At 37.7% G+C, this 24,222-nt stretch overlaps 2 protein-coding genes across 3 annotated transcripts in view; both read right to left on the reverse strand.

The window, feature by feature from the left end:
* LOC122059308 (17.3 kDa class II heat shock protein) overlaps nucleotides 1–2,954 on the reverse strand; it is a 3,319-nt gene extending 365 nt beyond the window's left edge. The window contains exons 1-5 of one of the 2 annotated variants that reach the window (XM_042622025.1): nucleotides 2,622–2,954; nucleotides 1,784–1,881; nucleotides 1,408–1,673; nucleotides 969–1,083; nucleotides 124–288 (exon numbers count right to left, since the gene is read on the reverse strand). In XM_042622025.1, the coding sequence (XP_042477959.1) occupies nucleotides 124–288; nucleotides 969–1,083; nucleotides 1,408–1,673; nucleotides 1,784–1,881; nucleotides 2,622–2,714 (737 nt within the window). In that variant the 5' untranslated portion in view covers nucleotides 2,715–2,954. Of the gene's footprint in view, nucleotides 1–123; nucleotides 289–968; nucleotides 1,084–1,407; nucleotides 1,674–1,767; nucleotides 1,882–2,621 lie in introns of both variants that reach the window. The other variant, XM_042622024.1, reaches the window with a different exon arrangement.
* A 3,621-nt stretch (nucleotides 2,955–6,575) lies between these two features.
* Nucleotides 6,576–24,222, reverse strand: part of LOC122059758 — a 27,228-nt gene continuing 9,581 nt past the window's right edge. Inside the window, exons 4-7 of the mRNA XM_042622797.1 lie at nucleotides 17,885–18,034; nucleotides 17,648–17,772; nucleotides 15,866–15,995; nucleotides 6,576–7,085 (exon numbers count right to left, since the gene is read on the reverse strand). Coding sequence (XP_042478731.1) covers nucleotides 6,960–7,085; nucleotides 15,866–15,995; nucleotides 17,648–17,772; nucleotides 17,885–18,034 — 531 coding nt within the window. The 3' untranslated portion in view covers nucleotides 6,576–6,959. The remainder of the gene's footprint in view (nucleotides 7,086–15,865; nucleotides 15,996–17,647; nucleotides 17,773–17,884; nucleotides 18,035–24,222) is intronic.

The raw sequence follows: 24,222 nt of genomic DNA on the forward strand, positions 1-24,222 counted from the left end.
GGGGGGTTGTGGAATTGAACCCTCTAGTGTATAGAACAATCATCAACATTAAAGGAAATGCATCAAGAAAAAGCATACAAAATTTACAAAAAGGTAAAAAGAAGGAATGAACCATTGACTTACAGAAACACAGCTGAGACACCATCCTTATTCACATTGTTTGGAAGCGGCCAAACTAACCGGTATGGCCTTCGTGAAATCCCCCTCATATGATTTACCACGAACAAATCATCAGGACCACTTGCAAATTGCCATCGTTGTGTTGAGTGTTGACCCGTCACAATCAAGCTTTCAGAAAATAAGCATGGATAACAGTTAACCTCGATAACTAATAATGATTGAAGATATTTAAATTATTAGTTACAATTTGCTACTTCATTGGGAAAAAATTTCCAACTTAATTATTTTCCTGCACAAAAAAAAGTTTACATCTCTATCTTCTTTCATAAATATTTTCCCTTTTGTGTATCTGCTTAGGTTAACATTATCACAATAAACCTGTTTAAAGAAAATGTTAAAAATTTAATAGAAACATATGTAATTACTAACATCTTACTTGGTAGTATACCCAATGAGCAAGTATTTATTAGAGTACGTAAAGGCTATTACCTTAACTGAAAATATGTAAGAGGACCAAATATTTCAGGTTAATTGGAAGTTTAAACTCAAGGTTCAACATAGAAAGCTAAAGAAATTGACTAAACTAAACCTAGAGTGAGTCCAAACTCCAAACCATGCATTGTCAAAATAGAGTTAGGCAGGCAGGATAAACACTGACTTGTGTAGTAAGGGAGAGAAGAGAACTTCTTTCAGCCAATATGGATGTTGACTCAGGAGACGCATCACTTGACTGGAACTTGTATTAGAAAATTAGTATCATCCAAGATTTTAAATGTTGCCTGATCGTGGTAAATAGTTAGATAGTAAAGAGGCTAGGTGTACAAGTAAATCCTAGAGTTATATCTTACTTTTGGTCATCGACCTCCACTTTTATGTCTCTAATCCTAATGCCAGGAAGCTCTACTGTGACAACATGATTATGTCCAGCCTCTGAAACATGCATCTGCGGGAGTCGTTCAATGCCTGCATTTCATATCACACCAAAAAGAAAACAGGGTATATCATTAAATACCTTGAACTCAGTTCCATTCTTCCCTTCCCCCAACCCAAAAAATATGTTAAAAGAAAGAAAGAAATGAAAAATCATATTCTACCTTTACTAGATCAAATTCACCCTGTCACTCAAATACAACCTCAAGTAAATTGTAAGAACTTCTGCTAGTTACTGTAACAATCTTAAGCAAATCTGCCTTAACAGCCTAATTCCTGATTTGATATGAATGGAGAGTGACAAACTAAAATGAATTTGGAAACCACAACATCCTTGTTTGTGTACAGAACACATACCCTTGGGCCCTGAAGCATGCTTTATCTCCTTAGAGAAAACCTGTTTTTGCCCACTCAATCCTACACTTGGGCGGGCAAATAGGGGAGTCTCAGTTGCAGCTAATTTGCAGTCTTGCTTCATGGGATGGTGCTCTACAATATTCGGTAAGTTGTTTTCCTTCCTAGCTGGTCTAGAGAAGGTAGGTGCTTCCGAAGAATAGGTGAAGTCTTGAATTACAGAACCAGAACAACTGAGAGATGTGCCACACTTAACCGAGCTACCCTGTCAAAGATATAAAATCATAGAGCAGCACAGTATAAGTTCTCAGAATGATCAATAAAAATCAAATGCATTTGACCTAAAAAATAAAGTTTGTCCACCTGTGTCATTGAAACTGGTCTCATGAAGCGAGCTTGAGATACACACCCTTGTCGTGCAAAAAGCATTCTATTATCACCTCGTCGGATCACCGAATTTATACTGCTAGAGCAGTTCTGATGCAAGAAAGAAGAATACATCAAAGGGGTAATGCATGAAAAATACAAGAAATATTGCACCCACATGCTTTAAAACATAAGGTAACACAAAATACAAGAATCTGAACAAATTAAATAACCTGCTAATCTAGTAATTCAAGTCATATATCCAAGCTAGGTCAGAAACGAGCATAAGACTTCATTCAACAAAATCTTTTTTTCTTTATAATTAAATGACAATTTCAATGATACCGAAAAGAATAATTTCAGTTTTCCCCTATTGTATCAGTTTATAACCAACCAAGTTTATGGTAATATGGGTAGTAAAGAATGCAATTCTAGAAAGCATCATACAGTACAGTGAGGCAAAATGAAGAACTAAACCATCCCAGGAAACAAAAACCCTCAGATGTTTCATTATAGCCCAACCTGACAGGTATTTGAGTACAATCAACTTGTTTACTTAATCATTTGATACTTTAAATCGATTGCCTTGGGCAATTTAACCAAACAAAATTCATCAGCTACGCTACCCAGAAGTTTGATATTCCAAAATTAGGAAGGTGGGTCTTCTCAAAATTTTAAGAAGTAGATGCGCCTGCCAATTGTTTCAATAAAGATAGGAGATTTAAGGAATTCAGAAGATACAAAGAACCCATGAACCCAACTTCATATATACTAGTTTAGGGTTCAAAAGGGAAAAAAATCAAACACATTACTGAGAGAGAAAACAGAACATTCTAAAGCGAGAGCCTTACCGTGGGGAAGACAGTGTTGGGTGATGAATCCTCGTTGCTAGCGAAGTGACCCATGATGAGGTCCATCCTTCTTCTAACCACACGATTCTCCATCTCTACCCAAACACCCAGAACCTGCTCTAAGAATTTTTTTAAGTGAAAAGTGATGAATGTGAAGGTGATAAGAGCACAGAGACTACAGAAGTCAGAAGCGGTGCCCAACTGTCCAAAACTAGAGGAGTAAATAAATAGGTAGAAAATCTCAAAACCCGATCCAAATATTGCAGGAGGATATTTTCAAGTTTTGATATCTTTCTGGGGGAGAGGGGAATCACCACGCCTGTTGCGAATGACCCTTCCATAGTCGCTACGTGGCAGTTTAGATATCTTGTGTTTAATTTCTATCTGATGTGAAGTTGCAAGAAAAAAAAAATCTGTGACTACAAAACAGGTGTATGAAATGTAGACAACGGCTAGTTTAGCTGGTTGTTGCGTTGCTGATACGGTGGGTTCAATGTCTCTTAGTTGTTGTTAATGGGTTGAAATCGTTTGTAATTCTGATCTTGTATAATTTTATATAATATCACCTTCAGCGGTGACATGTGTATTGATACCAATATAATGGTCCAGATCTGGTACAACTAATAAAACATTAAATCAGTGAAGAGCATTTAAATCAGATCTAGACCATTGCATTGGTATCAATACACGTGTCACCCCCTGAAGGTGATATTGCACGGAATTGTATGAGATTGGAATTGCAGACGATTTTTTTCCTGTTGTTAATGGAAAACCTTGTTGTAATCAAGTTTTGTGAAAAAAAAAAAAGGAAAGCATTACCTTTAAGGTAGTTGGCTTATGCACTAACATAGAGGTCAATGGGAGTATACGTAGAAACATCAACAATGGTGTTATTTTCATTTTTTATGTGGATAGGATGGTATTTTTATTCTTCCTTTATGTTTTCGTGTAGAAGTCATGTTGTTTTTTATTTATTTTATTTTTCCTTTTAGTATATCATATTTTTACTTACCACAAAAAAATAGGGATTGGAGGGGAGTCCAATCTGAAAAAAAGTATCAAATTTTTTCCAACTAAGGTAAAAAAAATTTTTTTTTTGTGGAAAAGGTAAATCATATTACTTTACATAGAAACTGCATTTCATAGCTTTTCAACTTTTTAAAAACCCTTTTATCTCTGTTTTAAATACTTCATAAATATTTGAACTCTCTCCCTAGAGTCTAGATTGCTGAGTACTATTTTTGGGCTCAAGGCAAAAGGTATGGTTTTTCAACACATTAAATATCATTTGAACAATTTTGTCTTAAATATTGATATCATATCATATCGAGAAAAATTAAATACTTCATAAATATTTGAACTCTCTCCCTAGAGTCTAGATGATGAGTACTATTTTTGGGCTCAAGGCAAAAGGTATGGTTTTTCAACACATTAAATAACATTTGAACAATTTTGTCTTAAATATTGATACCATATCATATTGAGAAAAATGCCATTTAGTCATATCAAAACCGTACTAAATCTCCTTCAATATGATTTCAGTATCAAATTGACACACTTAAGTTGTAAGGGTTGCGTTTTTTCTATTTTGAACTTGTTACATCATCTCCTAAAAAATGTGTTTTACTTAAGACCTCCACTTTCACCTTCGTCTATTGTGCTATCCCTTTTCAAATGTTTTGATGAGATTGCTAACTCTAGTTCTCCTTTGAATACCACTATGCATTACCCCTTTGATATAGAAAACCATTGTCCCATGTCAAACATATTTAAAAACATGTTTAAGCACATAACTGTTCACAAATAGAACATCTAAGCAAAAGTGTGACTTAGAACAGGGCTAAGCACGGTAGGGTCAAGCCAGGATTAGCCAAGGCCTCAACCTTGGCCTTGTGCCTGAAAAATTCAGCCCAACCCTGTCTGGGCTCAGGGTAGGTCCCGCGCTCACAGGGCTAAACTTACACTCCTAAGAAGAGGGGTATGTCCCTAGGAATATAGACACGGGACTCAAACCTTGGTATCCTGAGAGCCTGCAACAACGGAAATTCTATCCATTTGTGGTGGCAGTTACCTCAATTCAAGTCCTGCCCCTAGTTGAGCCTAAGAGAGGACCTCCGATCCCATGCGGTGGTGCAAGTGTGCAACCAATGTTTTCCTTCTACCAACCTTGCGGTTGAAGAATTTTCTTGTCTGTAATGTTAGAAAGGAGAGACCAGCCGCTTGGCTGATCACAAATTGCGGGTCGCAGATTTCCTGGTAAATGAGGGCGTTTCATGTTTTCTAAATGGAACATAGAAGGAATGAAATCAGAAAGGTAGGCATCTCTAGCTTGCAATTTGCCCAGAGATCAAGTTTCTGGTAAGAGTTGATCCGCTGGGGCCGGTAGGGAGATGAGTTAGGAGTTAGGATTGACTTCAGGAATAACTTCAAGCTCCCAAAATGCAAAAGGACAGAATTACTGCATGGGGTTGCTGTTTTCAGGGGTCTGGTTAAATGGGGTTCAGGACATGATCAAGTGGGATCTTGCAATTAGAGGAAGGCTTCTCCAACCTTAACTGGCAAAGCTTTCTTTTTTTTTTTTTTTTTTTTTTTTGGTAGAAACTGCAAAGCTTTCTTTACACCTTATTTTCTTCCCCACTCCCCAGTCCTCTCCTGGAGCAGCAGCGCCCTTCCCCAATACATGTAATGAGTGTATTTATTTATTTTTTTTTGGGTGGAGGGCGTGGGGAAAGGTTTCTTGAGTTACTTTAGTAGTTAGCACCTCAATGTCCATCTCTCCTCTTTATGCAAAATGACTTTGCTGCCATCCAATGAACGGCACTGTTTTTCCTCTATTCCATTTGCTTAAAGAGCCCTCAACCCTTTTTTTCCCATGGAATATTTAGTTTTATAATTTGATTGCCCATAAGTAATGTAATAGATATTAAAGACGTAGAAGGGCACACTAGACTTATTTATACACACCAATTACGCAAATCTAAGAGCTCTTTTCTTAAAAAAAACAAGTGGCTCCCAAACCAACCAATTATGACATTCTGGACCTGGCTGGCCGGGCACAAACCTCATCGTTAACTATAGGGTTATGCCATCCTAAGGTGCTGCTAAATGGAAGGATCTTATCAATGTCCATGAATGATAAATCATAGACCATTAATCAGAAAAATTGAATGCTATCATATACCTTTGTATCAACTAAGTTCATGAGCTGGAGATAAGCGGACTCAAACCGTTGACATCCGCCACAAGGTAAACCATCGCTTCTCAACCCTCCCTGACTGATTCTACCATAAAAGCCAATGATAGACAATAACTCCTCACCCCCCTGGAACACAGCTTATAACTTTCATCGTACTGCACTCTCCAAAGAATAACTCTACTCAAAATCTCAAAAAGTTCTCAATTGTAATCCCATTCACACAACAAGCATTGAAGATATGGTACACTCGGGGTAAGTTCCTTCTGCCTCATAACAATAAAAGGTTATTTACGGAAAACAAAAATAATAAAGATTTAATTTTTTTTTCTTTTAAGACAAGAATTCTGCCTGACCAATTTAATATGACCGACCAGAACCCCAATATTTACAAGTGGCCAATCCCATGGCTTCTTCATACATCAACCCATTGTGACTCTGGCCACATCAGCCCTCCGCACGGCCAAAAAATTAGGTCTGATACCGAAGACTTGAACTCTTGATAGCCCAATTATAGTGTAAGGTCATAGATTTTTCTGGGCATTTTCGTTTTCCCTTTTTCCTCCTCTTTCCCAGGAAGAAAAGGCCAAAAAGCCACACACTAGTTTACGTTGTATACAGTCTTCAAGGCGCAGCAAGGAAAAAGGATAAAAACGGCCTCTGGATAAAATTAAGAAACTCCACCAAAACTCCCACACCCCACCCCCAAAAAAAAGGAGAGAGAGAGAGAGAGAGATGCATAAAAAGTGAGGAAAAACACATTACACCAAAAGAAGCATATGCCCATTTTTCACTCTGATTGAAAACTCTCTACAATTGTTGAATAATAAAGTTCAAAACTCGCAGCCATGATTATGCCGCAATCAAAGTATTGCCACCATTAGATATCTCCATGCCTCTCCACTGTCGGGTGGTTTTGAAGCATATTAAAGGCTCTGCAAAACAATCATGGTTCTTCAAGCAACAAAGCGGTTCACATTGTTTCCAAGTTTTGCCAAGCCATTAACTCCAGCCAGCGATAATATGGATGTTAGAAGTTAGAACAACTAAAGAGTTATCTGAAACACATTGAAAATATTCACATATATGCTACATCACACGCATTGACTATGTACACTTGCGTGCTCAGCACAAGGCCAAAAAGATCAAAATTCAATACCACTATTCAGCTGAACTGAGAAGGAAGGTGTGCTAATAGTTCCAAGAGGGGTTTCAACTCTAAGAACTATTCCGGATCTGCCAACATTGCCATTCCACTTAGACTTGCCAATCTGTATATATCCAGAAGAGAACACATATCAGAAACATCCAAAAGAATAATTTTCAAACTCAAGCAAATGTAGTTTCAAATACTACACCCTGACGAGCATTTGTAGAAATACAAATGGATGGATTTGTTAGAATTATGCCATGGATGAATTAGTCAGGCTTGTTTGTCCTCTACAACCATCACTGGCCTTTGTTTTTCTTCGAAGGTATCAAGTTATTGAACACAGTACCCTGGGTGCAAATAGCAACCAGTCATCCAAATTACGCATATGATCACCTACTTGTGAAAAACAAACTAGGCTCATGTTTTTGACCAGGTAAGCACCTATTGTTTCTTTCGTCTTCTATATTTTTATTTTTCATCACTCTATGCCCGGATTTATATTTGTTAATTGTCTTTCCTCTCTCGAAGAATTCAATATTTATCAACAAAAAGTATAGATTTCAATTTCAGAAGAGTTGTATATAAGTATTTCAATAATGTTTGGGAATTCCAAAATCTATATCTTTCCCCTTTCTCCTTCATATTCAACCCTCCTTGTCCACTGCAGAGGACAGAATAAATTCAAAGGATTGCAAGAAATAAAGGTTCCAATCCACCTTTCTTAAAAATCCTATTTCATTCCTGTTTCATCTCCTTCTTCACCTTTTTCTAGCCCTATTTCTGATGTATATTGAAGCATGAAGAGGAAAAGGACAAAAAAGGATTCAAAAAATATTGTTCATATGACACTTCACACAGTACTGTTCACGTTAACAGTGTGACAATGCCCATATTTGCCTTGATGATCCTCCTCAGATCTTAAGAAAAAGAGGAACGGCAGGTTGTCCAATATCAGTCTTCCTCCATTAGTTGATACTTCAAGAGGGTTACCAGGAATGAAAGAACAAAAATGGATTCATGAAGGTTTAATTACTGAATCACTTCCCAATGGAATGTTCTAGGTTCGTTTAGATGATGATGATCTGATTCTAGGTTATGTTTCAGGAAAGATCTGACAGTTTTTTTACAGGTACTACTAGGAGATTTAGACCAACACAACGATATTTACTCGCCGGGGCCAAAAAGACATTCATGCCACAGCCAGAAACAACCCATGCAAAAGCAACTAAATAATTCAACACTGAGAGGGAAGCGACCAGTTGTAGAAGACAAATCATAACTAAATAATCATGTGGGAATGCATTTTAGATCTTGTGGGCCTATTGGAGATATCAAGTGGAGAAAGATTCTATCCTAATGCTTGCATGGTTTAGTTTCTGTTTTCAATAAGTCTCTATTTTGTTAGTTATTTGTTTCTAAGTTTGATTTGGGCAAGTATTAGTTAGATGGAGATTTGAAAGCTTGCTTTGTGCAAACCATTGTCCCGAGAGAAGCTGCAACTCAGAGAGTCCAAGTTCAGTGATACATAAAAAGGGGGAAAGAGCCATCTATCCCCATCCCCCTCCTCCTACTATACATCGGTTCCTCCTCTTCTCCCATCTTCAGTTTTGCAATTTCTAGCCATACCCGAGACCAACCAAGAACCACCGAAGTTCACATTGAAGTCCTCCATTGATTGCTGCTGTTACTGTTGCATTGAGACACCTAAACAGAGCCCTGCGGTACTGCTGATTTGGAGCTCTCTGGGCAGCAAATCACACCCCCAGAGCTTCTAACCTGCCTTGTCAATCAGGCCCATTTTTTGGGGATCCATTGATCCCCCTAGAAGCCCCACTCAACTAGGACAGGCCTTCCAGAGGTCTGGTTATCGAGTCATAAAAAGTCTCCAGATTTAACCTAATTCCAACATCTGAGTCCTATTTAGCCTTGATATTAATTTCTACTTCTGATTTTCACATAATTCTACCTAGTGTGAAACTTCTTTCATGATAAATAAGAAATTACTGTTGACAAAAGAAAAGGTACAGCACTTCAACCAGTGGATACAAGCCACAGCGGATCTACAACAACAGAATGACAACAAGACCAGAGACCACATTGTACATCGCACTAAAGGGTTCCCAAGGGGGGGAAAAGCCAACTCATCAGCCATCATCTAATTCATGGCACTTAAATTCCAGTAGAAATAACAGTCTAGCCTGGCCACCAACTGCCAAATGAATCGAACAAGGTGCAAGAACCTCCATGGCTTTTCTGAATAGTTGAGCACCCAAGAAATCACACTTGCATAATCAAATTCCCCTACACTCACTTGTACCCAACTACAAATGATGAATTGTATTGTGACCCCGTCTTCAAGGGGTAATAATTCATCATGAGTATTGTCTTCCAAGTACACTTTTACTTTTTCTTCTTCATGGCTCTAGTACTATGTAAAGATTTGAGAACCAGAATCAAAGAAGAAGAAATAAAAGGGAGACAAAGAGATTGGTGTAACTTGGGAGTCACGACCGTGTCCCCTTTCATTCAATATATAAACTATTTATTATATAGTCATAACCCAAGTAGGAAAGTAGAAGACATTAAAAAAATAAATAATTAACTTACCAAACAACTATCCTAAACCCAATAGGAGACTAATAAAAATATGTTATATATAATCCCACGGTATGGAGGGCTATGGGTGACACTCACTCATACATTCTAACACTCTCCTTCAACCTAGAGAACACACATAGAAAAGGAAAGCTCCAGCTTGGACCAATAAGAACTCTAATAAGCACAGAGAAAACTCCAACTAACCATCATAAAGCCATCAATAACTCTAAAAGCAACGAAATCCCTTCCAAAGAAGGCACTTTAATACCAATGAGAGCCCTTCCCAAAGAAGATAGTCCAATAGCAACGAAAGCCTTCTCAAAGAGGGCACTCCAACAACAATAAAAGCTCTTTCAAATAATGTAGTGCAACAAAAACTGTAGCTCCCAATAGCTACAATAAAAGCACTCAAGAGTGATGTAGATAAGTCACTTGGGCTTATTTTATTGCAAATAAGCCTAGGGTTGTGTTATGTATGTGTTGAACCTTTAATGCCATGGGTTTTCTTTGAAATGGACCACTTTAATGGGCCTAAAATATGGTAGGTAGAAAAACGGGATTTAATTCATTAGTTTAGTTAGTTGCTATTTAATTCAAAGGTCCATTAGCCATTGGTCGGTTGTAAAGTCCTATATGGACTATTAGTTAGTTAGTCCTACTCCATGTTGGAGTCATAAAGTCAAGTCCTAATCCTATTTTGAATTCCTAGTTGTAGTAGGAGTGTCTTGTCCTATTGGGAAACTAGCTCCTAATAGTAGTTTGATTGCTATTTTGCCCTCTATAAATAGATGAACCTATGTACTTATAATTTCATATTTGAATGAATGAATTACCGAGTGATTACGCTTTAGCTAAAAAAGTTGTTACTGAGAGGTGAGATGCCTAAACCTTTGAAGGGTGTGATACTCAAAACCTGAGGGGTGAAATACCCATTCCTTTATTCTCTTTCACCCTTCTCAACCCTCCATCAATTCTTCTTTTTCTATTTTTATTTTATGTTTATTGTTATTAGAAGTTCAGACTTGTTAAAGCATACAAAATCAGAATCAGTGATGAGCACATTTATGTGTGAAATCTAGGGTAGTAAAACATGCATTTTACATATTTAGAATGGAGCTATCTTGGGTTTTACTCTCTTTTTGCAGATTTTATATTTTCAAGGCCTTAAGGACTATCGGGCACTATATCTTCAATTTTACACGTAAAGAGGTCCTATTTCTTTTCATGGTTACGAAGAGGACGAAATTCTGAGCAAGATGGACGTGTTCAATTAAAAGTACACATTCGTTTGGTCACCCGTACAAATGATTATTCTTTTCGGGCCAGAAAAAAGAATAATGGATTAGAACTAAACTGAGATGCAGAACCAACCCGTTTGCAATTGTCTCAGAGGTACAAGGAATATTTTAAATGCCAACAAGGATCGATGGACCACATCCTTAAGTGATTGAAGATTCGTTTTTGGTAACAACAACTACCTAGTGTAGTTGGTGAGCTATGGTGTGCAAAATTCCCTTGCTCACCAAGAGGTCTCAAGTTCGAATCTCATAGTTGTTTTTTTTAGAGAATTTTGTTGAAGATTTTCTGCTTTTCACTCACTTAAAGCACTAAGGGCATGGAGGGGATTTCCACATCAAATTAGAAGCAAGGAAAATCGTGGAAGCAAGAAGAGAAGAAAAAAAAAGGAAAGAAAAAAAAGGGAGAAATAAAGATTGTCCAAATCTTCTCTCTCCTCCACATCATCACCAAAATATTGTCCAAATCACACAAAGCAAGAAGAAAATCGTCCCTAGGAGAGAGAAAAAGAAGAAAAAAAATTAGAAAAAAAAAAGAAAGAAAATAAGCAAACAAATTATAGGAAATTTCTCAAAATTTATTTCTCTCTTCTCTCTCCTCCACCTTAGCACTTTTGGTCTCAAAAGATCTCACAACCAATTGTGGGTTTCTCTCTTTTAGGAAAGAGAAATTTGTTACCCTACCTCCCCATTCCCTATAAATACAACTCATGTAAGAGGAGGGGAGACAATTCATTCTTCTTTTAGTTTTTTTTTAGTTGCTCTCTCTTTCTCTTGCTCTCTCTTTAGTTTTAGTTATTCTTTATCTTTTCTTTAATCACTTTTGTAATAGTTTTTTTTTATTTCAATTAATGCAAGCACTCTTTTATTTTTATTCAGCCCTTTTAAGTTTATAATTTATGCAATTGAGTTGTAATTTTTTTTAAGTTATAGTTCTAGGCTTAGATCTAGGTGACAAGATCACGAGCCGTGGAGCAATTTTTTTTTCAAGATTTGTTTTCTCTAGTACTAGAAATTTCAGATTTGGTTTATTTTAGATCTGGTTTTTAGTACTGGTAGTATCTCAAATCGATCAAGTTTTCAGTTTAAGGGTTAAAGTTCAAGTAAGTAAGCTCCTTCAGTAGTCTTCTCTCCCCCCTCTTATTCCCTCTTCTGACTACCCTTTCTTTCTTAATTTAGGATTTTAATTTCAGTCGTTACATTATTGATATCCCTTTCCCCCAAAGATCATGGCCAGTGTATGTGTTGGCTTTGCCCCTCCTAGCCATATAACCATCAATTTATTGCTTTTATTTTAATTGTCTCCCTTTCCCTAAAGCCAAGTAGAGTAACCCTTGTAAGAGTGACTCTTTGGTCAAGTAGGGAAGCTCATATTATGATGCATCCCTCGGGCTAAGTAGAGAAACCTACTTGTGAGTCTCTCTCTAGCTTTCTCCCATTTCTTTTACTTTATTTTTATTTCAGCATTTGTTTTCCTTTATTTTTTTAATTGCGTGGGTTGTTTATTTTCACTTATTTATTTATTTAATTTTAATTGCGTGGCTTGCGTCTTTAAATTCTTAGATGACGAATGGTTAGGACGTTATTTTAGATACATATGTTTAGGACGGTAATTAGAATTAGATCACAACCATTAATCGATTCACTTTCGCATTATTAAAAGAAATAAAAATAAATAAAGTGGCTGCTCTCCATGTGTTCAACCCGTAGCTACACTGATCCGTACGCTTGCGGTTACATTTTAAATCTCAAACAATCAGCCAGCCAAAGAGTTCTTGTTCTAGAAGCCAATCGACCCTCATTGCTGCCAAAGTTTGAGATCTGATCTGTAGATCCTTTGGAGGACTGGTTCTATACTCTAAGAAGATCAATCAATCCTCTTGAAGGTTATCTGAAGAAGACAAGTTGTTGTTCGTGAGAATTCTTCACATTCTCTCTCATAGGTCTGAAAATCAAGAAAGCGCATAACTCCATAACCAGCCGTCAGAAGCCCTTCATATTTGGCGGTTTTTGTACCCTCCCTAGGGACTATCTACACCCAAAAGTACAGCTCAATCGGACTCCCATAGACTTGGCCGCACCTTCTCTATCCAGCTCTATAGAAGGTCTTTCGCTCTCCTATCGGATTGGGTTTTGGGTTGATTTTGCTCCTATATGGGTATTGTATCCTTAGGGATTTATTTGATGGTATTATTTCTTTGTTTCTTGCTCCTATTTGTATTGTTTGGGGTTATAAACTGCGGAGTTAGTCACTTGTAATCTACTCCTGCATTAAAAAGCCTCAAACAGAGATATCCCTAAACAAAAGTCTCACAGAAAATTCCACAAATAATAGGCAACATCAAGTCGTTGGGGACCAAACAACATTAGGTTATTGAATATACCAAACAGCACCAGGGCACTGAATATACCATCTTCAAAAGATAAAATATTTGTTGAGGACAGACACAAGCAGATTCGTCTTCAAACGAAATAATCTTAAGTAGACAATAAATCAAATCAAGCAGATAATGATTTGAATCTCCCCCTCACGTGTAGCAATACACGAGGACAAATAATTTTCGACCACCACCATCATAAAAGTCCCATAACCAAGAGCACCACAATTAAATATTTTCAATCACCCCCTTAGCAAATATATGTTCAATGGCAATTCTGTAATTACTTCTTATAATCCCAATTGATGTGAAATTTTGGGTCAAAATACTCAAGTGGGTTTGATATGGACCCACTTCAAACAATAGAACTCAACTAATCTAAAGTTGATGGCAATTTTGAAAATAATCTGAAATAAGGTTGCATAAGTCGTAATTTGTTGGAACTTCTCAACACCTGTAACTATCGTTGGTTTCAGACTTTTACTACCGGAACCCCGTAGCTCGACCTGTGTTTAGTTCTGGAAGTTAGGTGCTATTGGATCAGTTCCATAGGCCTAGGCAACTCTTCCTTTTGGAAGTCCAAGGTCGTTTGAACCTGATTGCAAGGGCTACCATCGATGTCCTCTCCTGGACCTCCGCTGGACATTCTTGTCGAGAGGTTGAAGAAGATGATCACTTCACGATTCTTCTTCCTTCTTTTTTGGGTTTTATTTCCTAAACTCTCAAAATACCCATTCCTTCCTTCTTATTTACAGTTTTCCACTGAATTATTTTCCCTCCCTTTGCTTATGTTGAGAAGTTCTAACAAATTATGATTCACGCCACCCTCTTTGTAAATTTCAGATTATTTATAAAAATTGCCATCAACTTTGGATTAATTGAGTTTTATGGTTTAAAGTGGATCTATATCGAACTCAATTGAGCATTTTGATCTAGAGCTTCGCATCAATTGGAATTACATGAAGTAATTATAGAATTGCCATTGGGCATATAGTAGCTACTTTAGGGAGAGATTAGAAATTATTTAATTGTGATGCTCTTGGTTATGGGATTCTTTGTGACAATGGTTATTGAAAATTATTTGTCCTTGTGTACTGCTACACGTGAGGGGGAGATTCAAATTGTTATCTGCTTAATTTGATTTACTGTCTGCTCAAGATTATTTTGTTTGAGGACTAATCTGCTTGTGTCTGTTCTCAGCAACTATTTTTATCTTTTGAAGATGCTATATTCAATGATCTGATATTGTTTGGTATATTCAACAACCTGATGCTGTTTGGTCCCCAATGACCTGATACTACCAATTTATTTGTGGAATTTTCTGTGAGACGTCTGTTTGGGGAAAACTCTGTTTGAGGCTCGTGAGTCCTTTTGTTGTGGCTATTGGGACGCTATAGTTTTTATTGCACTTCCTTCTTTTGGAAGGGCTTTTAGCCCACTAGAAAGGCAAGAGGGGGAGAGCACTAGGACGCACACTTTGTTGTTGTTGGAGTGCCCTCTGTGGGAAGGGCTTTCGTTGCTATTGGACTGCCTTCTTTAGGAAGGGCTTTCGTTGCTTTTAGAGTTGTTGATGACTTTATGATAATTAATTGGAGTTCTCTCTGTGCTAGTTGGAGTTCTTGTTGGTCCAAGTTGGATCTTTCTTTTGTTATATATATATACTCCAGCTCTAGGGGAAGTGTTAGAATGTATGAGTGAGTGTATCGGTTGGAGGGCTATTGGTGACCATAGACCTCCATACCATGGGATGATATTTGACAAATCTTTATTAGTCTCATATTGGGTTTAGGATAGTTAGCTAAATTAGTATAGTTTCCTTTTTTTAATTATGTCTTCTACTTTCATATTTGGGTTATACTATGTAATAGATTGTCTATATATTGAATGAAAGCGGTAGTCCCAATCACACAGTTGTGACTCCCAAGTTACACCAATCTCTTTGTCTCTCTCTTATTTCTTCTTCTTTGGTTCTGGTTCTCAAATATTTACAGAACCCAAACACACCAACCACTAGTGGGGCCACATCTCAAGACAGGAAAGTGAACAAAAAGAGAACTATCTCAGGGCAACAAGTAGCCTAGAAACTCTCTCCAATTTCAACCACCCCCCTCCCCCCCAAAAAAAAATCTCATAAGAAATGGAAAGCTAAATCTCTCTCTCAAGTTCTAGATGAGTACACCATCAAACAAGGTTCAAACACCTATTCAATTTTATTTTACTACAAAAAATCAAATCTTTAGTTCATTATACTTTCTTAGTTTTGCTGTACTTTCCTCACTTACCAGACAAACCGGAGGGACCTCAATGGGCTCCTAACCAGAAAAATCCACCTAGACATTTAGACAAGACTAGTATTACAATGAAACAGAGACAATTTAAGTTTCATAATTATAGTTGGCTAAAAAATTACGTCTACACAATTTACCCCTCCTGAGAAGATAATATACTGTAGTAGAGAAAGATCATGCAATTCAACCATGAAGAATGGCAATGACAAATTCTAAAAGCACATTAATATTACAACTAGCCCCATTATTATAACTTGCACCATTCAACACAAAATTTACAAAATGCAGCATAAGCGAAAATTGAAATGCAAAGTTTCTTATAGGAAGGCGATAACCTACAGATATCGAAGCAAATGCAGATGGATGAGTTGTACAAGCACAACCAAATATCAGACTCAGTTTCTCCTTCACAGAGTGAATGAATTCTGCTCGCAAACCAGGATTGCTTCCACCAAATGTGGGGCTTAAGCTGACAGAAAACAAAATTGAATATTAGAACATAATGTACACAATAGCTCAAAGAAGTATGTACACCCAATGAATGTAGTATTAGTTTACAAGAAAAATAGATTAGGATAGATTACAGGATAACAGTTTCTTAATAAAAACAGTAGAAGCTTCAGCATGCAAAAAAAAAAAAAAAATAGATAAAGCAGTAAGAAAGACCAGTGCAGTAAGATAAGTTAATTTGCTCATTCTGTCAAAAGTCCGTAGGTAATTTGGTAGCTTGTCACCAAAACACGTTTCTCTTTCGGGATGCAGACAAGATTAAAATTTTTGTGATTTGGTTTCTGAATTGGATCATTGGACACCAGTTTGTAACAATTGAGTGACAAAAGGTAGCAAGAACAGTAATTTCTCCTCCTCAATACATAACCCCAACTACAAAATGGTAACTACGCCCCCTACTCTAAGCAGTCTGCCTACCATATTTGAGAACCAGAGAGCAAAGATTGAAGAAGTCCACATAAAGATGGATGTGTGGGAAAACTAGGAGGGATAAATTAAGGAATGAACATATTAAATCTGATTTGGAATTGCCCCTATTCATGATAAGCTGCGTGAAAGTCATTTGAGATGGCCATAATGTTCAACGGAAGCCACTGGATGTACCAGTAAGGAGTGACCTCATCCAAATAGAAGGATCCAAAAGAACTAAAGGCAAACCAAAAATGATCATAGGAGAGGTTGTGAGGAAAGATATGCATAGATGTGACCTTGTCCCGAGTATGGCCTCGAATAGAGTGGAGTGAAGAGCCAAGATCCAAGTGGCGGACCCCTTATAGTTGTGTTCTACTTTGTTAATGTTCTTAGTAATCTGTATCCTCTAACTTTAACTTTTCTTTTTCCTTGTCTAAGTTGTCTTTGCTTCGATCGATGTGGCCAACCCCATTAATTTGGGATATGGCTTTGTTGTTGGTGGTGGTGTTGATCTAAAATTGGAACTCATTGACAAACACGTAAATTCATATCTTCTAACTTTAAGACTCCAATAATAAAAATAATCAACATCACCAAGCAAAGTGGAACACGAATCATTGGGCAAGGTGCATGGGATAGAATTTCCCTACAGGCATATTTTGGTCATCAAACCAACACCGTAGCTTGAGTGCCTGGCCAATATGGCCCAGCCCATCGTCAGTCCCACAACCTTTCCTTAGATGTCTCAATTTTCTAAAGTGGCTGGTGGGGTTCTTAGAGCCATTTACATCTACTCTAGAAGAAGCCATGCTATCACTTCCCCAATCCCCACTCATAAAATTGGCTGAAAGCACAGAGTTATTGTTAAACATGCTTGAATTCCATGCAATCATAGTACAGCATCTGATCCAAGCAAAGAAATAACATATTTTCCTGTACATGTCAGCTTTTCCACTAGGGTGGTTGATAGCTATTACATCCTCATTTAAACATGACAAGAATTTCATATATAATTCATTTTTGGTGGGGTAAAGACTAACTATTTTGCAGGTATTTCCAGGATGATGAAATACTGATCGATATTTTGTTCTCACTAAACTTATGCTATGCAGAAAACACATCATTTAGCTGCAAGAAAATGAAAATTTGGTGACCAAGAAGAATTGTCAAGTTCACAAAAGAGAACCACGTCCACCCTACCTGAACTGTATGGTTGGTCTCACCATGAGACCGGATCTCTGCCAGGCTAAGGTTTGTGCGAGACCCACTGAAAATGATTTGTCAGGCCATTGAACCACTGGTGTAATGCGAGTTCCCCACTTATTCTGCAAAAATTTAAGCATTAATAATGCCTTCTATAGTAAACAGCTTAGAAGTGGGTTCACTGCCAAACGAAACAACAGGTTAATGAAAGTAATTTGTGGCAAAAATAACTCACTTGCAAGAGAAGCTAAATTTCATTTCCCCAGGGTATTGACCTTGAGCTTGAAGCAAACCACCAAAAACAGGTAGGAAAGCACTAGTAGTTAGCCCCTCACCAGCTACATAAGTAAGTTGCCCATTTGGAAACTGCAAATCCATGAAGGACTGAAATAAAAAGAAAGGTTAGAACTTACAAGAATCTATGAAAATGCCAACATGCTCAGAGTCAGAGTTATTGCGATGTTAACTAATAATGCTTCCTTATAGACAATCAGAGGTTTCTGCTTCTACTCTCCCCACTTTCTCACAGAGAAAACATACATCAAAGCAAATAATCATTATCATCAAAAACGAATACTCTGTTAATAAAGCAAGTGTAGAAGAAGAAATAGGTAGAGGCTGAAGACTAATTATCTATGCCCTTGTTAAATCGATGAGAGAGACACTTGACCGTGAGCTAGGCTCAGATGTTATTCATGAAGCATCTTGAGAAAAACATTTTGTCACCAAAAGCAACTACGTTGCTCCATTGCGACCTAGTGGTTGTGAGTTCGAGTTGGGAAACAGCCTCTATGCGAAAAAGTTGGGTAAGGCTGCGTACATTATGACCCTCCCAGACCCCGCGGTGGCGGAAGCCTTGTTCACTGGGTGCACCCTTTTTAAAACAAGCAACTGCAGATTCATCAGATAGGAGTGCAATTGAACATTACAACTTAAAGTCATAAAAAAAGTCTTCCAAAGTTCAACAATGAAACATGTGCATAAAAACAAACAACTGTGCTTCAAATATGAACTTACCTATGGAGATTACTTGGAAATTTCAAGAAGAAACTGATTTTTCCTTTCATGACTATTGTGGCAGTTTGGGTTTTGTAATGCTCAATCCTAAGGCAGATGGAACTGAAGAGCTGGAAGAATTTCACCCTCAACTTTGTGAGCAGCATCTACAATACCCGGTCCAAAGCTCTTGATTCTCAACTTACGAAAGTACTTTATTACTTTCCAGACCTTGATGCACTTCAAAAGAACAAGAAGGCTAGAAGCAAACCAGGCCATTGGTCTGGACCAAGAATGGACCAATATGCTTAATTTTGAGTGCCCAATGGATTATATAATCCATGGGCTTAGTAATTTTGGGTTTACTGTTTTAATGGACCAGTTCTATAAGCTCCAAAATGAGGAATTTGAGTCGCATACGGAATTAGTGTCGGTTTCTATTTTGTCAAGTTCTAGAAGAGTTACTACTTTCGGAAAACTTGGCTTCCCTATTTTCTTATTTTCATGAAGTAATAAATAGAGAGGAGGAGATCATACCCACCCCCTGTGAAATGCAGCAGGAAACCTTGGTGGGATTCCTTCTCCGCAGTTAGGTGAGAGGCCTTCTTCATCTTCTCTTCGTCCATTAACAGGTCAAATTTATCCAATATCTACACCCTGTGCATACCAACGTTGGTCTCAGTTTTCTGTTGGATCTTGCAGTCCATCTGCCTCAACCTTGGAGCCTTAAAACAGCTCACCCTCCATTCCTCTAGGCAACGTCCTGCTACAGCCTCAATTAAAGGAGGGAAAGAATCAAAGAAATGGAGATAAATGATCTTTTACCTTCAACCCCTTGGGCCTTCAATTATTCCTGTAATATAGCTATTTACTAAATGAACAAGAAGCTGATGGTTGTGATTTCCTCATCTTCTTTCTCCATTTGACCTCAAAGCAAAATCCCAAGCATGTTTTCAAGAAGGTCCTGGTTGAAATTCTTGTATGTTTTCTCCATATCGATTTTTCCTTAAAGATCTTTCTTCATGGGACTCAACTTTAAATCAAATATTAGGGGAGTCAATTTCCACCCCGAACCTGTCGGCCCAACCAAAACGAACTGTTCAGGCTGAGCCGAACTGAATCCTTGTCAGTTCGGTTTAGGTTTGGAGCTCTATGACACTGGTAGAAACAGAAAGTAAGCCCCGCCTAATGAAATGGGAAACCGAACACGAAAACCAGAAAAAATCGATAAAAGGCCATCATTTTAATATTTTTTTAGTGTGTATATATGAAAAACCGAAACCGAACCTGTAACAGCCTGTTAAGAGCATTGCGCTGGCTGCTGGACTGAAACCAAACTTCGGCATAACGGTTTGGTTACGATTTGACTCATTACCAGCCCGAAACTCATTCAGCCTGATCGAAACTGGACTGAACCAACTGATTAACACCCCTACAAAACACATTCTTTTGCAATAAGAGCACCATTGGAAATTTGACAGTTTTGGAGGTCTAATGGCTATCTAAATACCCAAAGGCTATGATTAGAATAACCAGTAGTTGATGCAGATAAATCATTTAATAGGCTTATTTTATTGGAAATAAGCCTTGGGTTGCGTTATGTATGTGTTGGGCCTTTGATCCCATGGGTTTTCTTTGTAATGGGTCACCTTAATGGGCCTAAAATATGAGTAGAAAGTAGGAAAACGGGATTTAATTCGTTAGTTTAGTTAGAGTCTTGTTTTGAGTCTATTTTCTTTGTTATTTTAGTTTTCTAGTCAGTTTAGGTATCCCAATTAGTTAAAAATTGGGTTAGGGCTTTCCTTTTTCGTGTTTGAATCAGTTTTGAGTCTTCTATATAAGTTTATAAGAGGCTCAAACATTGAACACGAATTTGATTGAATTGAAAAAAAAAAAGCTTTGTGCTGGAGAACTGTGAGATGCAGTGTTGTGAGAGACAGCTTCGATGAGATGCCCATGGGTGAGATGCTCGACCCAACCTATTCTCCTACCCCATTCTTCCTTCATTCTCTCATTTCTGTTTTGTTCATACTATCTGTCCCTAAATCTGATTTTATTGAATTTACCAAAGATCCTAACTGAGATTGGATCACTCACATTAGTAGTGAGTTAGAACAACATGTGAATCGGTAACCCTCAAATAGAGCAATATCAGCCACCTGGTTTATGGTGATCAAATCTGGTCGCAACTCTGGCCACAAGGCCTTTTAGATTTATGGAATGGGTTGTCAAACTTAGAAGTGAATCCGGCAGTTAGATTGATGCAGATTCTTCACAAAACAGGGACTTGTTTTATTAGGAATAAGTCTAAGGTAGGGTTGTATATGTATTAGGCCTTCGGTCCATGTGGATTCTAATGGGCCATTTTTATGGGTCTAAACTAGGGTTATTAAGGTTGCATACGGGTTTAACTAGTTTGTTTCCTTTTACATTAGTTTCTTTCTCAGTTAGGTTCAATTTAAGTTGTTAGTCTTTGTTATTTTCTAGGGGTTAAGTTATTAGTTGAGTCAAGTCATTAGTTCCCATTTTTAGTTCATTTCTACTTTCAGTTTTTAGAAACTGATGTAATAGGCAACCAACAAGAAGTTTCTATTGTTGAGACTTTCTAAATTGGAGGACTTGCCCCCATTTTGTTTTAACTATAAATACAAGCATGAAGGCTCCCATAACTCCACGATTTGAAGAAAACAATTGTTGTAGTTGCTGCTGCCTTCTCCACGGTGATTTTGTCTTATGTTGGCAACTGATTCATTCGAGTGGCGTAGCAACAAGCAGCTAGTCCAGCCTTTGAAGCCTCAATCCCTCGCTAAATTGGGACGGAATATGATAGAACCTTCTTTAGAATGAAACCTCCCATCTTCAGAGATATGCAGTACACTCGAAATCCCGAAATGCTTTCCTCTTCTCCAGCAGTGGCAGAGTTGCTTATGAAAACCTTGAGATCCTGATATGATAGACGGACCCACCCTTGAGAGATGTTTTCGTGAAGGATGACAACCACGGGGAAGAAGAGCTCCACCAAAGAACTCCTGGATTCTCGGATGTGATCGTAGACCACCCTCCCCCAATATTTTTCTATTTCTTTTTGGATTAAGGCTGATGGAACTGGTGTTTGATCCAGTTGACACTCTGTGGTGGGAAGCCCAAGAGGTCCTCTTCCTTTGCTTATCTTCTTCTCCTCTCAATTATTCAAGGATCAACTGCTTCTGCAGCCATCTACAGGTATTTGATTCCATCTTCTTCCACAGCTCGGCCTAGGAAATCCTCTTAGTTGCCTAATTGTTTCCCCTGCTGCCTGAAACACTTCCAGCCATCTCCTGTGGCTGAAACGGTCGAACCATCCCCTTCACTAGGCTGAAACTAGATCCTAGTTTGGGCTGAGTCTGACAATCAAATCTGGTGTTATTCAGAATCTCCTGAATCTTGTCCTGTAGTGAAATCTACCCAGATTTCAGATCTGATTCTGAAATCGATAAGAGGTCTATAGTGCCCCTGATTTCTTTGACCTTAATCAAGTTTAGATAGTTGGTTCAAGTCCTATTTCAGTTATTATTAGCTTAGCCCCTTTCTTTACTTGTCCTTAGTCCAGTTCCAGAACCTTAAATATTGAAATCAATACTCTGATTTCTTGTGCTGAGATCAGTCCTTATTTGATATCTGTTTGATTTACTTTGGTGCCATGATTTTGGGTGCTCTTTAGTATCCTGCGGTTTGGGATTAGGTTGGCCTTGCCAATCCTAGTTCTACATTATAGATCGGAAGATATCAAGAAGTTACAAAAATAGAAAGTGGCTAAAATTTAGAAACATGGTAAGAACAACAGAAAACAGAAACTAAAGTGAAGAAATAGTAAGTGTAAAAAAATAGAAAATTGGGGAATGAAAAGCAACTAAGCCATGAAAGTTGCAGCCACAAGACACCACAAGTGGAAACAAAGTACTACCAATACCAAGGATATGATGGACTGTTCTAGAATTTCTGCACTAAGATGAGATATGAAAATGAGAGCAAAATCCTAAGGCTACGTTTGGTAGTCATCAAGACAGACGTTAGATCCGTTCCATGGGAACAAAAAAACGGAATAAAGCATTTTGTGTCAAATTGGTGTTTTCTGGTTTTTTAGAACAAAAAGGAAAAAAACAAAATGCTAGAAAACTCAAAATGATGGAACGACAAATTCTTCATTTCGGTTTCTTTCCAAATACAAAAAAAAAAAAAGGTGAACAGCTACGGTAATCGTTCCTGAAACAGGTTTACCAAACACCATTTTTTTGTTTTAAAATGGCATTTTGACACAGAAACTGAAAATTCTGTTTTTGACACGAAATGTCGTTTCTGGACTGACTGACTACCAAATGCAGCCTAAGATATTAGTGAACAGATGTATCAGACCTCAGGTTCACAGATGAAATTCCCATGTTCTGAGTGCAAGATATCACTTCAACAGTTGACAACTTGACAACATGTTTTTTGTTGCTTAGAAGCAATCTTTGGTCTCCATATAAAACTTCTAGAAAGCTGAGGGGAGAAATATTCATGCTTTTGAGGACTTTGCAGATTGCCAAATAGGGTCCTTGTCAGTGACTTATTGGCACTTCTTCCAGTTGCAAACTTCTGGGGCCCCCACTTTGGGACCCAATACTGGAGCTATTCAAGAAATGAATGGTGGACCGCAGGAGTGTTTCTTTTCTTCAACTGAAGCAAAGATCCCATACTTTAAAATTCACCCCCTACCTATCTTTATTTGTCCTTCACATTTCATTGGCATGTTAAGGTAAAGTCCAAAGGCACTTACCGTGGAAAGTCGGAGAGCATTTTCGCAACATCATTTAGAGGCTGGACAAGGCACCTAAGCACCTATCTTTTAGATTTCTTGATTTAAGTGGTTGATCAGCATTGTCTAAATGATAACTCTACAGGATTTCCAGGTTAAAGGCATTGGAAGACTCGGACCAATTCCACCCTCTTTTTATGGTTCCATCTCTGAACTTAAACTTCAATGGTTGCTCACTTGATAATCTAGGCACATCTAGGATTTGAAAATGCTCTAAAGATTGAGATCATGGTTGCTTGTGCTCACTCAGGACCAATTGGAGAAGATCAAACACAGGCTGAACTCATGTTACTTGTTGTTGGACTTGGATATGCCAAAGGAAGAGGCTTTGGACATCTTCTCTTTCAACAAGGTGCATGATAGTTTTTAAGGCGGTAAGGCGACGGAGGCGTTTGAGGGTCTTTCGGAGGGCCTTAGCGATAAGGCGGGCATAAAGCGTTGCCTTATTGACTAAAGCATTCCTGTGTAATTTTTTTATAAAACCAATCTATTTGGCTCAAATCCTAGTTGAATCTATTACTCATATGTTAAATAAATATTAAAGGTTCATATTCATACCAATGTAAGATATTCATCAAGAAAACAAATCAATAAAGTGAATAAACTAAGTTCATCTTCATCAATCATCAATCATCATAACATATTAACATATAATATAAATACATAATTATGAAGCAAAATTATAAAAATAAAGAAAAGAAGACATAAAAAATACAAGTATTTATCATAGTTGTCAAGACGT

The sequence above is a fragment of the Macadamia integrifolia genome, chromosome 13 (assembly GCF_013358625.1).
Source record: "Macadamia integrifolia cultivar HAES 741 chromosome 13, SCU_Mint_v3, whole genome shotgun sequence".
Lineage (NCBI taxonomy): Eukaryota > Viridiplantae > Streptophyta > Magnoliopsida > Proteales > Proteaceae > Macadamia > Macadamia integrifolia.